We start from the raw sequence: 18,504 nt of genomic DNA, 5'->3' as shown, positions 1-18,504 counted from the left end.
TGGATCAGTATTCTGTGTATGGAATTGAGGAAACCAAAATGCAATTGCAACCCTAGATAAGCTTTGCCCCTAAAGCACTTGAAATTGCAGTGAAAATTTCAGGTTGTAAAAAGTCACAAAATGGGGACCAGCAGTTAGCGTTAATGGTTATGTTGCTGGACTCCCACTTAGTCAATCGCGGTTGGAGTCCCGGACCTGGTGGCTTAAACTCACGCCGGGTGCGAGTGTGTGCGTGCCCAAGATTCTGAGAGGAGAATGGAGGAGAAGGGATTGTGGCGTGGCCATCCCTCTTGGGGGGTGACTTCTCGCTTCCTATCTCTCTGTCTCTGTCTGTCTGGCAAGCGCACACGCCCTATAGCGAAAACCTCTCCAAACAAAAAAAAGTCACAAAATGAAAAAGTTCAACAATAATGTGACTATACTCAACTACATACTTGAAAATGGTTAAGATGGTAAATCTAATGTCATATGTTATCTATCACACTTTTTTTAAAAGTCACATGCCCTGCCAAGCTTCCTGAAGAAGGCTATGGAGACCTTAAAACAGAATAAAATGTCTTCATAAATTCCTACTTGACAGGAATAGAATCTGAAAGTGTCTACCACTTAGGGGTATGTGATGCCCTTAAAGCCTGCTCTCTGTTGAAAAATGAGTCGACTCTATAAGTAATTGTCATTTTTAAAAGACATTTGGCTTTAAATTGGAGAAACATACAATGCATACCACTGACCAATCTATATTGTGACTTTTAAAAATAGTTTTCACAACATGAATGGAAGTTTTTAAATACTGGGCCAACAGGTGGCATATTTAGGAAAGAGGATCCCACGTGGCCAACTGTACAGTTCAAGTCCCAGAGCCAGCAGCTGGAAAATCACGTCAAGTGTATGTGTTTATGTGCCCAAAATCCTGAGAGGAGAATGGAAGAGAAGGGACTGCAGTGTGGTTATTCTCCCTGGAGGGTGATTCCTCACTTTCCCTCCTCTCTCTGTCTCTGTCTCACTCTCTCACTCTGGTGAGCCTATGCACCTTGTAACAAAACTAAAAAGAAAGAAAGAAAGAAAGAAAGGAAGGAAGGAAGGAAGGAAAAAGAAAAGAAAAGAAAAGAAAAGAAAAGAACAGAAAAGAAAAGAAAAGAAAAGAACAGAAAAGAAAAGAAAAGAAAAGAACAGAAAAGAAAAGAAAAGAAAAGAACAGAAAAGAAAAGAAAAGAAAAGAACAGAAAAGAAAAGAAAAGAAAAGAACAGAAAAGAAAAGAAAAGAAAAGAACAGAAAAGAAAAGAAAAGAAAAGAAAAGAAAGTTTTTAAATATGAAAAATACTTTATATAAAATATTAGGATAGCTGGTACTCTGCACGTGTGTGTGTGTGTGTGTGTGTGTGTGTCTGTGTGTGTGTGTGTGCATGTGTAAACAGAAATTCTGACTTCTAAGTACTTAAACACATATTCTCTTATTTTTTAGAGAGAGAGATTTTTGCTATAGGGTACGTGAGCTCACCAGAGAGACAATAAAAATGAGAACTCACACCACCCACCCCACCCCCATAAGGGATGGCCATGTTGTAATCCTTTCTCTTCCATTCTCCTCTTGGGATATTAGGCACGCACACACACATGCCTGGTGTAACAGGTCCGGAACTCCAACCATGGTCAATTACGTGGGAGCGCAGTGACATAACCATTGCACCATCTGCTGATCCCAAAGACATAATCTCTTTAAAGAAATTCTAAGTATCCATTGACCTTGAAAAACTCAATCTGTCTTTTTATTTATTTTTTAACTGTTTATTAATTTTATTATTTTTTTAATTTGCTATAGGGCATATGTGCTCACCATAGAAAGAGACAGAGAGAGACAGAGAAAGAAAGCATTGTTATAGGAAGACTAAGGTACAAGGAGAAAATGACCAGATAACCACAGAGAATAAAAGTACTATATAAACTTAGGGTGTTATTATTATAATCCTTGTTTTTATTCACCAAAACAAAGACTACACAAAGTAACCACTAAATAAACATTTGACAATTATGGTGGTGGTGATATGAAGTGACAGAGATGAATAACAAAAGTAATTGCTACTGTTTCTAACAGAACATTTATCAGTTTCTTAGATACATTTACCTATACTCTGCCCGGTTTCCCAATTTTAATTGGAGGAAGGGGTAATCTAATTACTCATAATATATAGCTGACTTTAAAATTTTAATTAGGAAAAGGAATTAAAATAATGATGTCATGCCACAGAGTTCAATATACTTGGTAGTTTTAAACTATACATTTTGCTCTAAGTTTTCTAACAGTTATCACATAAAGAACACAATGAATGGGGCTGGCAGGTGGCTTGGTGGTTGAAGGCACTGGATTCCCACATGGCTGATCATGGTTCAAGTCCTGAACCTGGCAGCTTGCTTTTTCACTTTCCCCCTTTCTCTCTCTTCTCTCTCTTCTCTCTCTCTCTCTCTCTCTCGTCAAATTAAAAATAATAACAAATGAAATTAAATAAATATTTAAAAAAACACAGTTACACTATCAATAAAAGGGGATGGAGGACTATACCAGAAGAAAAAATGATCTCTGATACTTAATGCATCCTCACACATAGAAAATATCTTCAGAAAAAACTACCACTGACCTCAGCTACCCCTATCTGTTTTTGTTTTTGTTTGTTTGTTTGTTTGTTTTCTGAGAGGTTTTTGCTATAGGGCACATGCACTTGCCAGAAAGACAGAGACACACAGAGAGACAGAAAGTGAGAAATCACCGCCCCCCCTCCAGTGGAGATGGCCACACTGCAATCCCTTCTCCTCCATTCTCCTCTTGGGATCTTGGGCACGCACGCACACCTGTCCGGCGTGAGTTTAAGCCACCAGGTCCTGGACTCAAATCACAGTCGGCTACATGGGAATTCAATGACATAGCCATTACACTAACTGCTGGTCCCTTTCATTTACTCCTCCACTCAGTTAAGACAGTTTTACCTCTGGCTTTGATACTGAGCAATTCAACAAGTACCTGGAAACCCATCCTCCAAGTTCTTTGGTCTAATCATACTGATTCTCACTGCCAGGTAACTCTCAGCTATTCATACCCTAAGCCTCTGAACACCTAAAACTACTCAATCTCTGAACTATTAAGATCACATAGCTCTTTCTGATCACAGCCTATCTTCCTAGCACTCCCACTCCACCTGTCTGTCCCCTTAGAGCCCTCTAGTCCCCTGACCCCTCCATTTTTTTTCTATAAGGGTTCTACCTTACATTTCCCCCCCCTCCAGCTTGGATACCATGTTTAATAACATCACCATCTTTCTTACCAACATCTTAAACTTCATCACCAACCTGTCACTCACAGTACTCATCTAGCAAAAAAAAAAAAAAAAAAAAAAAAAAAATCAGTTGTGTACCAGGAATTGACTATTTTCTTTATGTCTATGCATAACTGCTGAATGCTTCTAAAGAAAAGAATCCGACTACTGACAATATAAATCAATGGTCTCCAATCTCAACCAGGCAAATCCTCACATCATACAATAATCCTTTCTGGTGTTTTCTGCCAGCAAACCTTACCACTGTCTCTAGCAGGTTCTTCAGATCTCTGTTCAGACTTGACCTCTGCCACTTCCTCTCCCACTCTCTCAGATGGTCTAACCATTTCCCCCTATAAACTTACCAGCCTCCAAATCTACCCTGTCCTCCTTCTCTCTGTTGTACTGTGGATCTCGATCTCTCTCTTTCATTTCGATAACCTTCTCCACTGCCTCCTTCTAACCAGTACTTACATATTCTCAATTCTCTCCAACCATTAAAAAAAGCTCCTTCAACTCCATGTCTCCCTACAATTTTCAACCTTTCTCTTCCTCCTGAAAGACAAGTTCTATGGAGAAATGTTATTCTTTTACTCACTTCTCACACATCAGTCAATCTGCTGCAATCTGATTTCTACACTCAGCATCCCCTGACACTGCTGTCACCACCACCAAGGCCACCAACTACAGCCTTATCATTAAATCCAATAAACGTTTCTCCTGACCTTATTTTACTTGATTACTCACCAGCAGCTAGCACTGCTGACCATTTGACTCCTTCCCAAACATTCTCCTTTCATTTCTGTTAAAGCAAACATACAAAAGCCTCTCTTCTTTTAGGAAAATATGAGAAAAAAGTTCCTTCTTCAAGAACCATTTTCAGCAAGACTGAAGGTTATGTAAAAATTGTATGACAAATACACTTTTTATTCCTGTACTATAGTATTTGCTGTCAAGTCCTTTGTAATCACACAGAAGAACTTACCTACTGCTTAGTAACTTTATTTTTATGTGGTACACAATAAAAATATTGTACATAATTTAGCTGTTTCAAATGCTTGTCAAATATGATTCAGAAAAGCAATAGTATAAAATTTAAGGATAATTTAAAAATTAAAAACACAAAGCCGGCCCAGTCATGGTGGTGTGACAGTACCATAAAGCCCTGCAGTGTGGGAAGCCATGTAACGCAGGGTTCTGTAATGCTGGAAAACACTTGGGAGATCAGGGTTCAGTTCCAGGGTTGACTTGTACATGTGTGCACGGGTCGTGTGCCTGTAATCCTGACTGGTTGAAAGGCTGGGGATGGGGAGATTGTGGCATAAGATCTTGTCACTCTCTCACATTTTCTCTCTCTTTCTCATGAAAGAAATAAAATTTAAAAAGAGTGTAACAAACTGGAAGCAATGATTAATGTGAAAATTAGAAATTATAAAATTTTAATAGTTGAAACAAGTACACTACATTAAAAACAAAACTTCAAAAAGGTTCAGTTGACTGTAATTACTGTGTTTATTACATATCAGACAGTTACTATTTATATGTTAAATATGTAATTGTCACAATCATTCAATTGATGTAGGTACGTTATCATTCTCATCCCCATTTTACAGATATTAAGGACACAGAGTAGTAAAGTAACTTGCCCAAGTACTACTTACTTACTCTGCGGTAAGTTCACAACCAGGCACAGGAGGCCACAGGCCTACAGTGGTGCCTGACCACGATGCCATATTGCCTCAACAAACCACACAATAAACAATTTGCCTATAGTCTTTCTCCTACAAAAGAAGGGGCTAGGTTTGGCCTTTTCCTAGATCTTAAACTCTGTATAATCAATTTCCATGGTTTCCACAAACTTTATTCTTTCTTCTCAGTTTTCTAAAGTGAGCTCCAATGCTCACTCCCTTCAGTGTAGTCTTTACTAAGATTCCTCATCGGCTTTCTTCCCACATACCACACACTTCCCATTCAATGGCTTCCAATATTATCTATCAACCAATGTCTCCCAAATCTATCACTAGCCCAGGTAGCTCTCCTGAGAACCATATCTATTTAACTGTTTAGCGGATGCCCAACTGTCAACTCAAACCCAATAGCTCCGAAATGGAACTCAACACTTCCTCATCTTACTCCAAATTTGTTCTGTGTTTCCAATATCATAGAATACTAGTACCCTTCCCCTACCTGTTCAGCCCAAAAACCTAGGTGCAGCCAGTGTGATCTATCTAAAAGATAATTCTCATCATGTTGCTCTTAGACTTAAAATCCTCTGGTAGCTCCTTACTATGCAAAACTTCATGATAACGTCAAATTTCTGAATCTTTCATGACACACACCCTGATTATCTCCTTATCAAAGTTCACCAGTCCCTTGGGAACCAGCAGTTAGCGTAATGGCTATGTCGCTGGACTCCCACGTAGTCGACCGCGGTTCGTGTCCCGGACCCGGTGGCTTAAAACTCACGCCGGGCGCGTGTGCATGCGTGCCCAAGATCCCGAGAGGAGAATGGAGGAGAAGGGATTGCGGCGTGACCATCCCCCCTGGGGGGTGATTTCTCGCTTTCTGTCTCTATGTCTCTCTCTGTCTGTCTGGCGAGCGCACGCGCCCTACAGTGAAAATCTCTCCAAAAAAAAAAAAAAAAAAAAGTTCACCAGTCCCTCATTTCTTCCCAACTCTGTAGTCCAGCCACACTAAACTTTTTTTTGTTCCCCAAACAAGCCCTAAATCCTTACCGCCCAATAAAATGTTTTATGATCATGAAAATAATCTTTATTTACAGTATCTGAGATAGTAACTGCTAGCTACACTAAGCACAGGAATTGTGGATAGTGTAATGGAGAAGCTGAATGCTTTATTTTAATTAAATTTAATTTAAATAGTAACATTTGGTTAGTGGCCACTGCATTGAATGGTACAGCTCTAAACCTATGTATATGTTATTCTCTCTGCCTGGTAAACACAGGCATGTACAGAAAGTACTGGTCATTCTATCATCTAACATCACTAGTATTCATTTTTTTGCTAGGTTGTTCCCTTTTTTTTTTTTTTTTGGAGAGGTTTTTGCAATAGGGAGTGTGCACTCGCCAGAAAGACAGAGAGAGACAGAGAGATAGAAAGCGAGAAATCACCCTCCGGGGGAGAGATGGACACGCCGCACTCCCTTCTCCTCCAAACACACACACACACATACATACACACAAACACACACAATTGGCCTTCCACACCACGTCAGTAGATTCAATCAACCATGGAGGCAGCCAGGCCACACCAATTGGTTTGAAATGGAGGAAGACAGTTCTCTAGAAGAGATGCCAAAGAAGTTTATTGCTGTATTGATATTTTCCTTTTCACTTACATTTGATGGTAAGGTTACTTAAAAGTAATCTAGAAATTATTTAAAATATATAGGATGATGTGTATAGGTTATATGCAAAACTATGCCATTTTACGTAAGAGACTTAAGCATCCTAGGATTTTGATATCTGCAAGGGAGGGGGGTACTGGATCCAATCCCCCACAGGTAGTAAGGGACTACTGTGTGTGTGCACACATATGCATGCATACATGCAACAGAAAAAAAAACTGGAAGATCTATAATGTATCATACTAGCCGATTCCCTCTGGGCATTCAAACTGTGGTTTGGTTTGGTTTTGTAATCTAATCCTATATTTGCTAAATTTTCTATAAAGAAGAGAGGTTATCAATCTAATGATTCTCTTCCCTCTCTATTGCATCATCAGTGTTTCTTCAGTTGGTTCCATCACCAAACAAGATAATAATTTCTCCCAACTTAAAAAAAAAAAAAAATCCCTCGAGGCCAATAGGTTGCCTGGTGGTTGAGACACGGGACTCCCACATGGCCAACAGTGGTTCAAGTTCTAGACCTGGTGGCTTGCTTTCTCATTTCCTTCTTTCTCTCTCTGCATCTTGCTAGTCAAATTTTAAAAATAACAACAGTAAATAAAATTAAATATTTATTTTTAAAAATCTTTTGCCATAACATTCCTTTCCAAATACCACTCTACTTCTCTACTCCCCTATACCTGAAAATACACACTAACTACAATTCCTTTTCTTTTTTCTTTGTTTTTAAAGTTTTATTACCATCATTTATGATAGAGAGTGGGTCCCATACATGTGCACTCGTATGCATAAAAGAGAGGAAGAAAGAGAAGCATCCTCAACAGGATCTCTTCATGCCACAATCCCCTCCCCTCAGCCTTGTAGCTTCTCCACTGGTCAGGGGATCTGAACCCACAGTTGGTCCTGTGGCTTCCAGCACTACAGTTCAATATGCTACACCCAGTGCCACTAGGGCTGGGCCTCCTTTCTCACTCATACCCATGCATCAAGCTTTCTGCAGTTATTCACCTGAACTGCTTGTCAAGGTCATCAAGTTCTCCACATGGACAAATCCCCAAATCACTTCTTAGTAATCATCTTACTTGACCTATTTACATTATTGGACAGAATTACTCCAGGGACACTACACGTTTTAGCACTCTGACCTCTTCTTTCAACACTCACTCCCATGGTGTCTCAATCCCATAGCATCTCATGCCATCTGTAACCTGATGACGCCCACCATTATGTCATTAATCTAACTCCTCCTCTGTAAGCACCAGACTCATATTATCAACTGCCTACTTAACATCTCCACTTGGATGACTAATAAGCATCTCAAACTCCACATTACAAAGCACTAGATCCCCTCTCTCCTTTAAAAAAAAAAATACTCTGCACAGTCTTCATTTTAGTCAATAGCAATTCCCAATTTCCAGCTGTGTAGGAAAAAAAAAAAACACCTCTTTGCATCTATTCTCTTTTTTTTTAAACTTTTTATAAGTTTATTTAATTCTGCCAAGAGCAAGAGCAACCGAGAGTCGGCACCCCCAACAGAGGTAATCTACCCTCCGCCTCAGCCAGCTATAGATTATGGGTACACACAAGACTGGTGTACTCAAGGAGGTCTCTGGGCTTGAACTAAGAAGCTTCTCATGTGGAACTGTCTCACATGAGACACTGTACCACAACTGTGCCACCACCTTGACCCAAAACAATGGTCTCCTAAGATTGCTTTTTTTAAGAGAGAGGATTTCTTTCAGCCTCCTTCTTTTTTACAAGTTTATGTGTTTCTTCAATGAGAGAGAAAGGCATCCCCAACAGGGTCATCATGCCACAATCTAGCTCCAGTCTCCCTCTGGGCATTCAAACTGTGGTTTGGTTTGGTTTTGTAATCTAATCCTATATTTGCTAAATTTTCTATAAAGAAGAGAGGTTATCAATCTAATGATTCTCTTCCCTCTCTATTGCATCATCAGTGTTTCTTCAGTTGGTTCCATCACCAAACAAGATAATAATTTCTCCCAACTTAAAAAAAAAAAAAAATCCCTCGAGGCCAATAGGTTGCCTGGTGGTTGAGACACGGGACTCCCACATGGCCAACAGTGGTTCAAGTTCTAGACCTGGTGGCTTGCTTTCTCATTTCCTTCTTTCTCTCTCTGCATCTTGCTAGTCAAATTTTAAAAATAACAACAGTAAATAAAATTAAATATTTATTTTTAAAAATCTTTTGCCATAACATTCCTTTCCAAATACCACTCTACTTCTCTACTCCCCTATACCTGAAAATACACACTAACTACAATTCCTTTTCTTTTTTCTTTGTTTTTAAAGTTTTATTACCATCATTTATGATAGAGAGTGGGTCCCATACATGTGCACTCGTATGCATAAAAGAGAGGAAGAAAGAGAAGCATCCTCAACAGGATCTCTTCATGCCACAATCCCCTCCCCTCAGCCTTGTAGCTTCTCCACTGGTCAGGGGATCTGAACCCACAGTTGGTCCTGTGGCTTCCAGCACTACAGTTCAATATGCTACACCCAGTGCCACTAGGGCTGGGCCTCCTTTCTCACTCATACCCATGCATCAAGCTTTCTGCAGTTATTCACCTGAACTGCTTGTCAAGGTCATCAAGTTCTCCACATGGACAAATCCCCAAATCACTTCTTAGTAATCATCTTACTTGACCTATTTACATTATTGGACAGAATTACTCCAGGGACACTACACGTTTTAGCACTCTGACCTCTTCTTTCAACACTCACTCCCATGGTGTCTCAATCCCATAGCATCTCATGCCATCTGTAACCTGATGACGCCCACCATTATGTCATTAATCTAACTCCTCCTCTGTAAGCACCAGACTCATATTATCAACTGCCTACTTAACATCTCCACTTGGATGACTAATAAGCATCTCAAACTCCACATTACAAAGCACTAGATCCCCTCTCTCCTTTAAAAAAAAAAATACTCTGCACAGTCTTCATTTTAGTCAATAGCAATTCCCAATTTCCAGCTGTGTAGGAAAAAAAAAAAACACCTCTTTGCATCTATTCTCTTTTTTTTTAAACTTTTTATAAGTTTATTTAATTCTGCCAAGAGCAAGAGCAACCGAGAGTCGGCACCCCCAACAGAGGTAATCTACCCTCCGCCTCAGCCAGCTATAGATTATGGGTACACACAAGACTGGTGTACTCAAGGAGGTCTCTGGGCTTGAACTAAGAAGCTTCTCATGTGGAACTGTCTCACATGAGACACTGTACCACAACTGTGCCACCACCTTGACCCAAAACAATGGTCTCCTAAGATTTCTTTTTTTAAGAGAGAGGATTTCTTTCAGCCTCCTTCTTTTTTACAAGTTTATGTGTTTCTTCAATGAGAGAGAAAGGCATCCCCAACAGGGTCATCATGCCACAATCTAGCTCCAGTCTTAACATGCCAGCATGTTCAGGGTAGTCCAAGAACTCAAACCCAGGACCTGTCCCATGTGCGTCCCGATACACATGTGACCACCTAGCCCCTCCATTCTTATTTTTCTCTCACATATGTATCACATCCAAACCACCAGCAAATCTCATTGATTCTACCTTTAAAATATATATAGAATTCAACCACTTCTCTCTACTAGCACCAATTTTATCTGGTCATCATCTATTGTCTAAATTACCGCAATAATATCCCTGATGGTATCCCTGCCTAAGATCTACAGACTATTCCTACTTCAGGCAAAGAATTCCTTTCAAAAGGTGAACTGGATCATTTCCGTACTCTGCTTAAAATTCCCCAATGACATTCCGTCTCACTCTGTAAAAACAAAGGGCTCATAATGATGAGCGCTTCACAATCTAGCTCCAATTTTGTACAACCCCCCCCCACCCCCATTACCTCTCTAACCTCACCTTCTACTAACTTCCTGCTTACTCTTCATGCATTCCTACTCTTGCCACAATGGCCTCTTTGTTGTTCCTCTCCCAGGTCAGAAACTCTCCTGCTTCTGGGCCTGAGCACTTGCTCTTCCTTCTTGACTGGATAGTCTTACCCAGCTAGCAGCATTTCAGTCCTTCACTTCCTTCAGGTATGTGCTCCATTAACAAGTTCTCAAGGATCACTTCCTGACCCTGCGATTTCAAATGTCAACCCAACCCCATTCTAACTCGCTAACCTCCTTCCTGGCTGACAAGCACTACCACCATAAATGACTTGTTCATTGCCTGTCTAGCCTACCAGAATGTATCAATATATTCCATGAGAGCAGCCATTCTGTGCACTGCTTAAGTCCCAGCATCAAAACAGCATCTAACATATAGAAGGTACTCATATTTGAATCAATCATTACTTCAATAATTTTTTAAAAAGTTATTTCAGGGACCAGCAGTTAGCATAATGGCTATGTCGCTGGACTCCCATGTAGTCAACCTCAGTTCGAGTCCCAGACCCCATGGCTTAAACTCACACCGGGTGTATGTGCATGCGTGCCCAAGATCCCGAGGAGAATGGAGAAGAGATTACGGCGTGGCCATCCTCCCTGGGGGGGGGAGGGGGGGATTTCTCGCTTTCTGTCTCTCAGTCTCTGTCTGTCTTTCTGGCGAGAGCACACACCCTATAGCAAAAACATCTCCCAAAACAAAACAAAAAAAAGTTATTTAGAAAGAACACTAGAAATAAATGAACACATTCCAGGTACCCACAGATTATAATCTTTTTGAAAGCAGTAAAAATAACTGCAACAAAGTAGCACATAATAGTTACCATCTTCTAAATGCGTATCCTACTGAAAACCCTCAAATGGCTTCTCACTCAGTAAAACCCAAAGTCTCTATAATGATTTAAAAGGCCCTATAGGCTTCCTCCACCTTCCATTCTGCCCCTTTTCTCTCTGCCTTCATTTTCTACTAACTTCTCATGATCATATTCTTAATCTAGACTTTGAGAAACTTGAAGAAAGCCCATTCCAAGAGTAAAGTTGGATGATATCTAGTTCTGCCAGCCCTGGTTTTAGAAACAGCCTTCAATGGCTTAAATGTGTCCCCTCCAAAATTCCGGCATTAGAACTTAATGGCTAATGTGGGACCTTAAAGAAATAACTAGGTAAGTTAATGGACTGTGAAGCATGTCAGAGTTCCTCAAAAGCCATTCTGGGGGTTGCCTGAATCACGAATTATTTTTTGCTCAATTAAACTCTGCTAAATTAAAAAGAAAAAAAGAAAGAAGAAAGAAGAAAGAAAGAAAAAGAGGCAACTAGATCATGAGGGATCCTCCCCTCATGAATGAGATCAAGGTCTTGAGGCTTCACACTATGTTAAGTTCGCTTGCCCTTCTGCCTGACACCACAGCAGGGGATGCGGCAAGAAGGTGCCATGTTGGAAGCAAGAGAGCAGCTCTCACCTGATCCTTGAACATGCTGGCATCTTGATCTTCAACTTCCCAGCCTCAAGAACTCTGAGACATAAAATTCTATTCTTTATAAAATACCTAAAGTGTTTTGTTACAGCATCACAAAACAAGTCACAGCTTTTTTCATTAGTCTCACACTTGCCACTGCCATGCCAACTCACTCAGCTAAGGAATTAAAGATACTGGCCTTGTGATTAGGTCAGTACCTATCAACAATATAAATAATCAGCCCATCAATAAGCAAACATTGACTATACATTGCTCACTTTTATAGATCTATGGACTCTTTCCAGCTGAAATGCTAAAAAGGTCTTCCCTAAGTACACAAACCAAAGTTATTCATGACAACATGAAATACAGAAAAATTATTTCCTTCTTGTTAATCCTACTTTGAGCTCTTTACTTTAAATTTTGAATTTGGACCACAAACTATTTTTTTTATCAGTTATTATTTTTATCAGTAATTTAGTTACATATACAAGACAATACTATCAAATTACTTGACTATAACATTTGTCATTCTACGAGCGTTTGTAACTTTTCGTGCAGTAAAAAGAACATTTCAACCATCTGTCTGCTCTCTTTGCTTGTTGTAATCACTCCACTCTAGTAACACTGCTCTAAATTCTAAATATATTTTAAAATAGTATATCTCGCATATTATGATGTAGTGGTAAGTAAAAATAAAATGTAAATATTCCAGATTTTTTCCCTCAGATTTCACCAGATCAGTGATCTTTTTTTCTTTTTTTGGTAGAGGTTTTGCCTTAGCGCACGTGCACTTGGGAGAGGGGGATAGAGACAGTGAGAAGGAAAGCGAGAAATTACCCCCCAGGGAGGATAGTCACACAATAATTCCTTCTCCTCCATTCTCCTCTCGAGATTTTGGGCGTGCATGCACACACACCTGGTATGAGTTTTAAGTCACCAGGTCCAGGACTCAAACCACAGTCGACTACATGGGCATTCAGTGACATAACTATTATGCCATCTGCTGGTCCCCAGATCAGCGATCTTAAAAATAACATATCCTCAGGGTCCAACAGGACTCCCACATGGCTGACAATGGTTCAAGTCCCAAACCTGGTAGCTTGAAAATCTGGCTGGGCACATGTGCATGCAAAACCAAAATCCCAAGAGGAGAACAGAGAAGGGACTGCTGTGTGGCCATCTTCCCTGGGGGGAGGTTGTGTTTTCTCACTTTCTCTCTCTGTGTCTCCTTCTTGTCTCCCTCTGGTGAGTGCACATGCCCTATGGCAAAAGCCATAAAAAAAAAAAAAATCCTCTATTAAAGGATGAACATTTTCTTGGTTAAATATTTGTTACAAAATGTGAAAGTCAAGAAGAAATGCAAGTGAAGCAAAATAAAATAGAACACTTTTAATCTGCTGGGAAGTAGAACTGCTTATAAGCATTTTTAAAATTTCATCAAAGTTTTCTTCAATGCAGTAAAATCTTACTTGAATTTGAAGTAAGTTTCAAGAATTAAGTTATATGATAAACGGAACTCTATGGCAACACAGAAATGATAATCCTTACCTTGAGAAATTGGCTTTTTGAAAAACTATCTTATATGAAGACAAAAACAAGTAGTTCTTCTACATAGAAATACACTGCAAATACCAAAAAAGTTTGATCTTTTGGGGCCAGTAGAGCATGGTGGTTAAGGTGCTAGACTCCCACATGGCCCACTGTGGTTCAAATCCCAGACCTGGGGGCTTACTTTCTAACTTTCCCTTTCTCTCTCTGCCTCTCTCTGGTCAAATTAAAAAATAATAGTGATAAATAAAATTAAATAAGCCTTTAAAAATGAAAAGCTTCAGGGCCAGCAGGTGGTGTGGTGGTTAAAGTGCTGGACTCCCACATGGCCAACCACAGTTTGAGTCCTGGACCTGGCAGATTGTTTTCTCACTTTGCCTCCCCCCCCACCCCCACCCCCGTCTCTCTGGTCAAATTAAAAAATAAAAATAATGATAAATAAGTTTTTTAGAAAGTTTTATCTTTTTATAAACATCATCCTAGGGCAAACATAAAATTTACTTAGTGAAAACTCAATTAAAACATTGAAACTGCCTCATAATTAATGTGCCCCTTGTACTGTAAATAAAAAAGCAGAATTCACTTCACATATGAAATAAGCCAACTTGTTGTTAGCATCTCTAAAACCAAATCTAGTGAACATAAACTTTTATCAGCTGAATAGTATTAAAAGAATGGTTATCAGAAATGGAGTTACTAGAACTCGAGAAATATCTATGGAACTGAAAGACAATCAGTCATCTAGCGGTAGCCTACCGAAGCCATGGGTGGTGTGGTTTTTCATATTTGCGACACTGACTCCTGAGCATGACTGAAAGAGATCCACACAATGAGGAGCCCGCGCCTCTTCGTCTTATGTTCCCAACTCAGGGCTCCAGCATTTTCAGCACCTCACACTAAAATGGTTTGACATTCTAAAATTCCAACATTTACATTTTCTCCAGTAAATCATTTACATAAATAAAGGCTTTTAAGAAATAACTTTCAGTAGGTACAACCTACTGAAAAATTGAGAATTATGACCCGAATCAACATTAATAGCTTGTATGTCTGTTAGTTTGCATTAGTCTTATCTCTCCAACTACATTCTAAGCTTTTTAAAGGCAAGATCTGAAAACTGTTAAGTATTTCTAGTAAAAACAAAAAGGAATGAACTGTGCATAAAGAATAACCCCAAATTGGGAAATAAAGATGCATTTGAAGGCTAGAAGAAAGACCTTAAAAATCCTGATTGTAAAGTTTATTCCACACCTACACGACATTGCCAAGTTGCTTAACCCTAACTATGCCGAAGGCCTGAGCAATGCAAAAAAATGACTTCTGGACCAACATACAATTAACCTCTGGATGACACAATACAATAGAGACACCAGACCACGGTTTCCTTCTGTAGAGGGTCCACCAAACCAATCAAGCTTCATTTTATTAATAACAGTAGCTAATGAGACAGTAAATGTTAGTAGAAGCTGAATCACTAAATAGAGTAAAGGAACCGAAAATATTAAGCAAAATTATGAGCCAAAAACTTTGCTAGGTACCTTCACACAAACTATATCATTTAATATTAGGAAGAATCTGTGAAAGAGAGAATTCCTCTATATAAACAGAGAAAATATTTTCTATATAAATACTGAGTAACTATAATCTGAAACTACTCAATAAGTTAAAGATACTAATGAAAAATAGACTAGTATGAGTAAAAGGAGAGTGAGCTCTGAACTCCTAGAACCATTAAAAACAAAGTGTTAAATAAAAATTTTTAAAAAACAAATATATACCATAGACCCTAATTAAAATTAAATATCATTAATAAAAATGAGAACAATTACCAAAGAAAAACAAATTTAGAACTGCATCTTGAGACACAATGACTCTCTGAGGTTACTATTTATAAAGTACTGACATATGAGATTGGTTTACCCTTTTTTTTTAATGTCAGAGGGTACTTGCATGGGTACAAGAAAGAGGAAGGAGGTGAGGGAGAATGAGAGAGCCCCAATGAGACCCAATGACGCACTTCATTTCCCTCCAATTCTCCACTCCTTGAGGATCCTGGGGATATGCAGGTGCACTCAAGAGTTTTTCAAGTCACAAGAGTGGGGACTGAAACCTTGGTCCCAAGTCCTGGAGATTTTAAAGTAATACAATGTAGACAGTTACTATTAGAGGTTTTAAGCTTTTAGTGAATTGTATGCATGATCTAATAAAAGTACTATAAATTTGGGACCAGCAGGTGACGTAAAGGTTATGTTACCGGACCCCCACAGAGTTGATCTTGGTTCTAGTCCCAAAGCCAGCAGCTTGAAACTCAGCCAGGCACTGTGCCCAAGATCCTGAAAGGAGAATGGAGAAGGGACTGTGGCCAGGCCATCTCCCTGGGGGGGTTCATTTCCCTCCAATTCTCCACTCCTTGAGGATCCTGGGGATATGCAGGTGCACTCAAGAGTTTTTCAAGTCACAAGAGTGGGGACTGAAACCTTGGTCCCAAGTCCTGGAGATTTTAAAGTAATACAATGTAGACAGTTACTATTAGAGGTTTTAAGCTTTTAGTGAATTGTATGCATGATCTAATAAAAGTACTATAAATTTGGGACCAGCAGGTGACGTAAAGGTTATGTTACCGGACCCCCACAGAGTTGATCTTGGTTCTAGTCCCAAAGCCAGCAGCTTGAAACTCAGCCAGGCACTGTGCCCAAGATCCTGAAAGGAGAATGGAGAAGGGACTGTGGCCAGGCCATCTCCCTGGGGGGGGTTGGGGGGTGATTTCTCACTTTCTGTCTCTGTCCCTCTGGCGAGTGCACATGGTCTATAGCAAAAATCTCTCTTTAAAAAAAAAATACCATAAATTTCATCAAGTAGTAAGTACCATATCCAAGTGCTTAACTAAATGAGCTCTGAAATTAGACTACCTGGGTTCAAATTCAGACAGCACCTTGTTCTAGCTTTGTGACCTCCAATTTCCTGATCTGTAAAGTGAGATCAGAGAATAATCTGGTAACAACCCACAAGATTATTAGGACTGGGTGAGAGAATAAATGTTAAGTGGTTTGCACAAAGGCACAAACACTCAATAAATGTTATTACTATTTTTATTTTAAATCCAACCTGCTAGGTCACCTCAACAGCACTGGTCATAGAGTCAACGCCACATTTTTTTTTCCAAGTCTGACAAAAATCTAAGAGAAAAACATCTTAGATGTTCACAAACTGTAAAAGTAAATTAACTGTAAATAACTCCCATTTAAAATAGACTGATGCAGGTTTATAGGTTAGTTCAGTTGAAACATTTGGTTAATGGAACTGCAGAATTGCACCTAGTTCCTTGTTAAAGGGAAACAATCTATTAAATTCACAGAATGAAAAATAAAATTAGTACTTATTTTTAAACTTTCCTAATCTAAGAACAAGGAAAACAAACAAAACTATTTAACATGCTATAAATAAGATTCACATCATCTCAGCACAAATTTTAATCCCTATTTAAACTGCTAGCGCTTTCCAGACTACCCAATCTTGTAAGATTTACATTAAACTTTAGTTATACTCTTCTGATGCTCACAAGGCTACCAGCACAGCTACTTTAACTTAGCATGAATTAAACGAGAGCCTACTATGTGACACAGTGTAAGTACTTAATCAAAAATAAGAAAACTGCAAATATGGTAACGATGAAATATAAACAAAGTTTCCAAGATTCTGTACATCAATTCCTCTGCCAACCTCTCCCACTCCCCCCCCCAAAAAAAATTGGGGGATTTCTTTCTAACTCTGGGTTGTACTTAAAAGACTCTTACTAATTTTTTACAAAACTTAGTGCACACTATTAATGTTCAGTTTTTAAATTCACTTTAATATTCTGTAAAAATTTAGAATTTGTTCCTAGTAATACTTTTTTGAAGCATTCACTATTGATATGCTTATTTTGTCTTAGATTGGTTTGTAGCTTTTAGATTTTTGGGGGTTTTGTTTGTTTTTTGGTTTTTTGGCCTTTCATGCAAAGGATATTATCAAAGAACATTAACGCTGGTATAAATTCGTTTTTGTCCATTCGTAAAGAGCATCAACCTCTCTTTGCCCCTACACTCTAGAGTCTAAACATCGTTTCCAAAAAGCAACATTTACTCTCAATCCCAAAAACACTCCCTTCATTCTAATAAAGGAATTGCTCAACGTCCAATCCAGCAAACACTAAATTAACTAGTGTTCAAAATTTAGACTTCAGTCCCCAGGCCCAGCAACTCATCAACGTCTTTGAGGGTGGGACTTGAGCTCTTCAAGTAGTTCTTAGACTGAAGCTTAAAAACTCGAGACTCCCACACACGCACCCCGAACTTCCAACAACTATCACCCTCCACTAACCCAAAGCCACCCACCCGTGAGAAAAGCCACTGCCCCGCTTTGCTACACACCGTGGGCGCCCTCGCCCCTCTCCTGGGAGCCGGATCCCGGCGCCCGCTCCTCCCGGGTCCCCAGCTCCTAAGTCCGATCCCCGCACCCCAACCATTCTCACTTCTTCAAATCGCTGCTAAAGAGACCGAAGGCACTTGGGGGGTTAATGGTTGAGGTCGCCTCCTGCCCCAGCTCCGTCGCCTCCCCTCCTCCGGACTGCTCATTGTAAGCGAAACTGTTGCTGGACATGGTCGCGGTGCTTGTCCGAGTCGGGTCGGTCCAGCCGGGGGTTCTCTCCAAAGGCTTCCCGTCGGGAGGACGCGGAACAAAACTGTACTAGTTCGCGGGCGGAGGGGCGCGCGCGGGCGCTTCCGGACTCGTCACGGCTCGCCGGCCGACCCAGCGGCCCACTCCCTGCGCATGCCCAGTGTGCCGGCCGGCCGGAGCCCACCCCGGCCACTCCAGCTGCCCGGATTTACTTCTCCGGGTTTTAGGAGTAGCTGAGAGGCTGGGGGCCAGCCCGGCC

The 18,504-nt window shown here is 40.0% G+C and overlaps 1 protein-coding gene across 1 annotated transcript in view; it reads right to left on the bottom strand.

Annotated features, from left to right (window-relative positions):
- Positions 1-18,370, bottom strand: part of AP3B1 (adaptor related protein complex 3 subunit beta 1) — a 276,448-nt gene extending 258,078 nt beyond the window's left edge. Inside the window, exon 1 of the mRNA XM_006143530.3 lies at positions 18,100-18,370. Within this exon, the coding sequence (XP_006143592.1) occupies positions 18,100-18,227 (128 nt within the window). The 5' untranslated portion in view covers positions 18,228-18,370. The remainder of the gene's footprint in view (positions 1-18,099) is intronic.
- Positions 18,371-18,504: the final 134 nt, after the last annotated feature.

This window comes from Tupaia chinensis, unplaced genomic scaffold (genome assembly GCF_000334495.1).
Source record: "Tupaia chinensis unplaced genomic scaffold, TupChi_1.0 Scaffold000099_1, whole genome shotgun sequence".
Classification (NCBI taxonomy): domain Eukaryota; kingdom Metazoa; phylum Chordata; class Mammalia; order Scandentia; family Tupaiidae; genus Tupaia; species Tupaia belangeri.
Note: the sequence above shows the minus strand (reverse complement) of the source record. Positions and strands in the feature narration are given on the sequence as shown.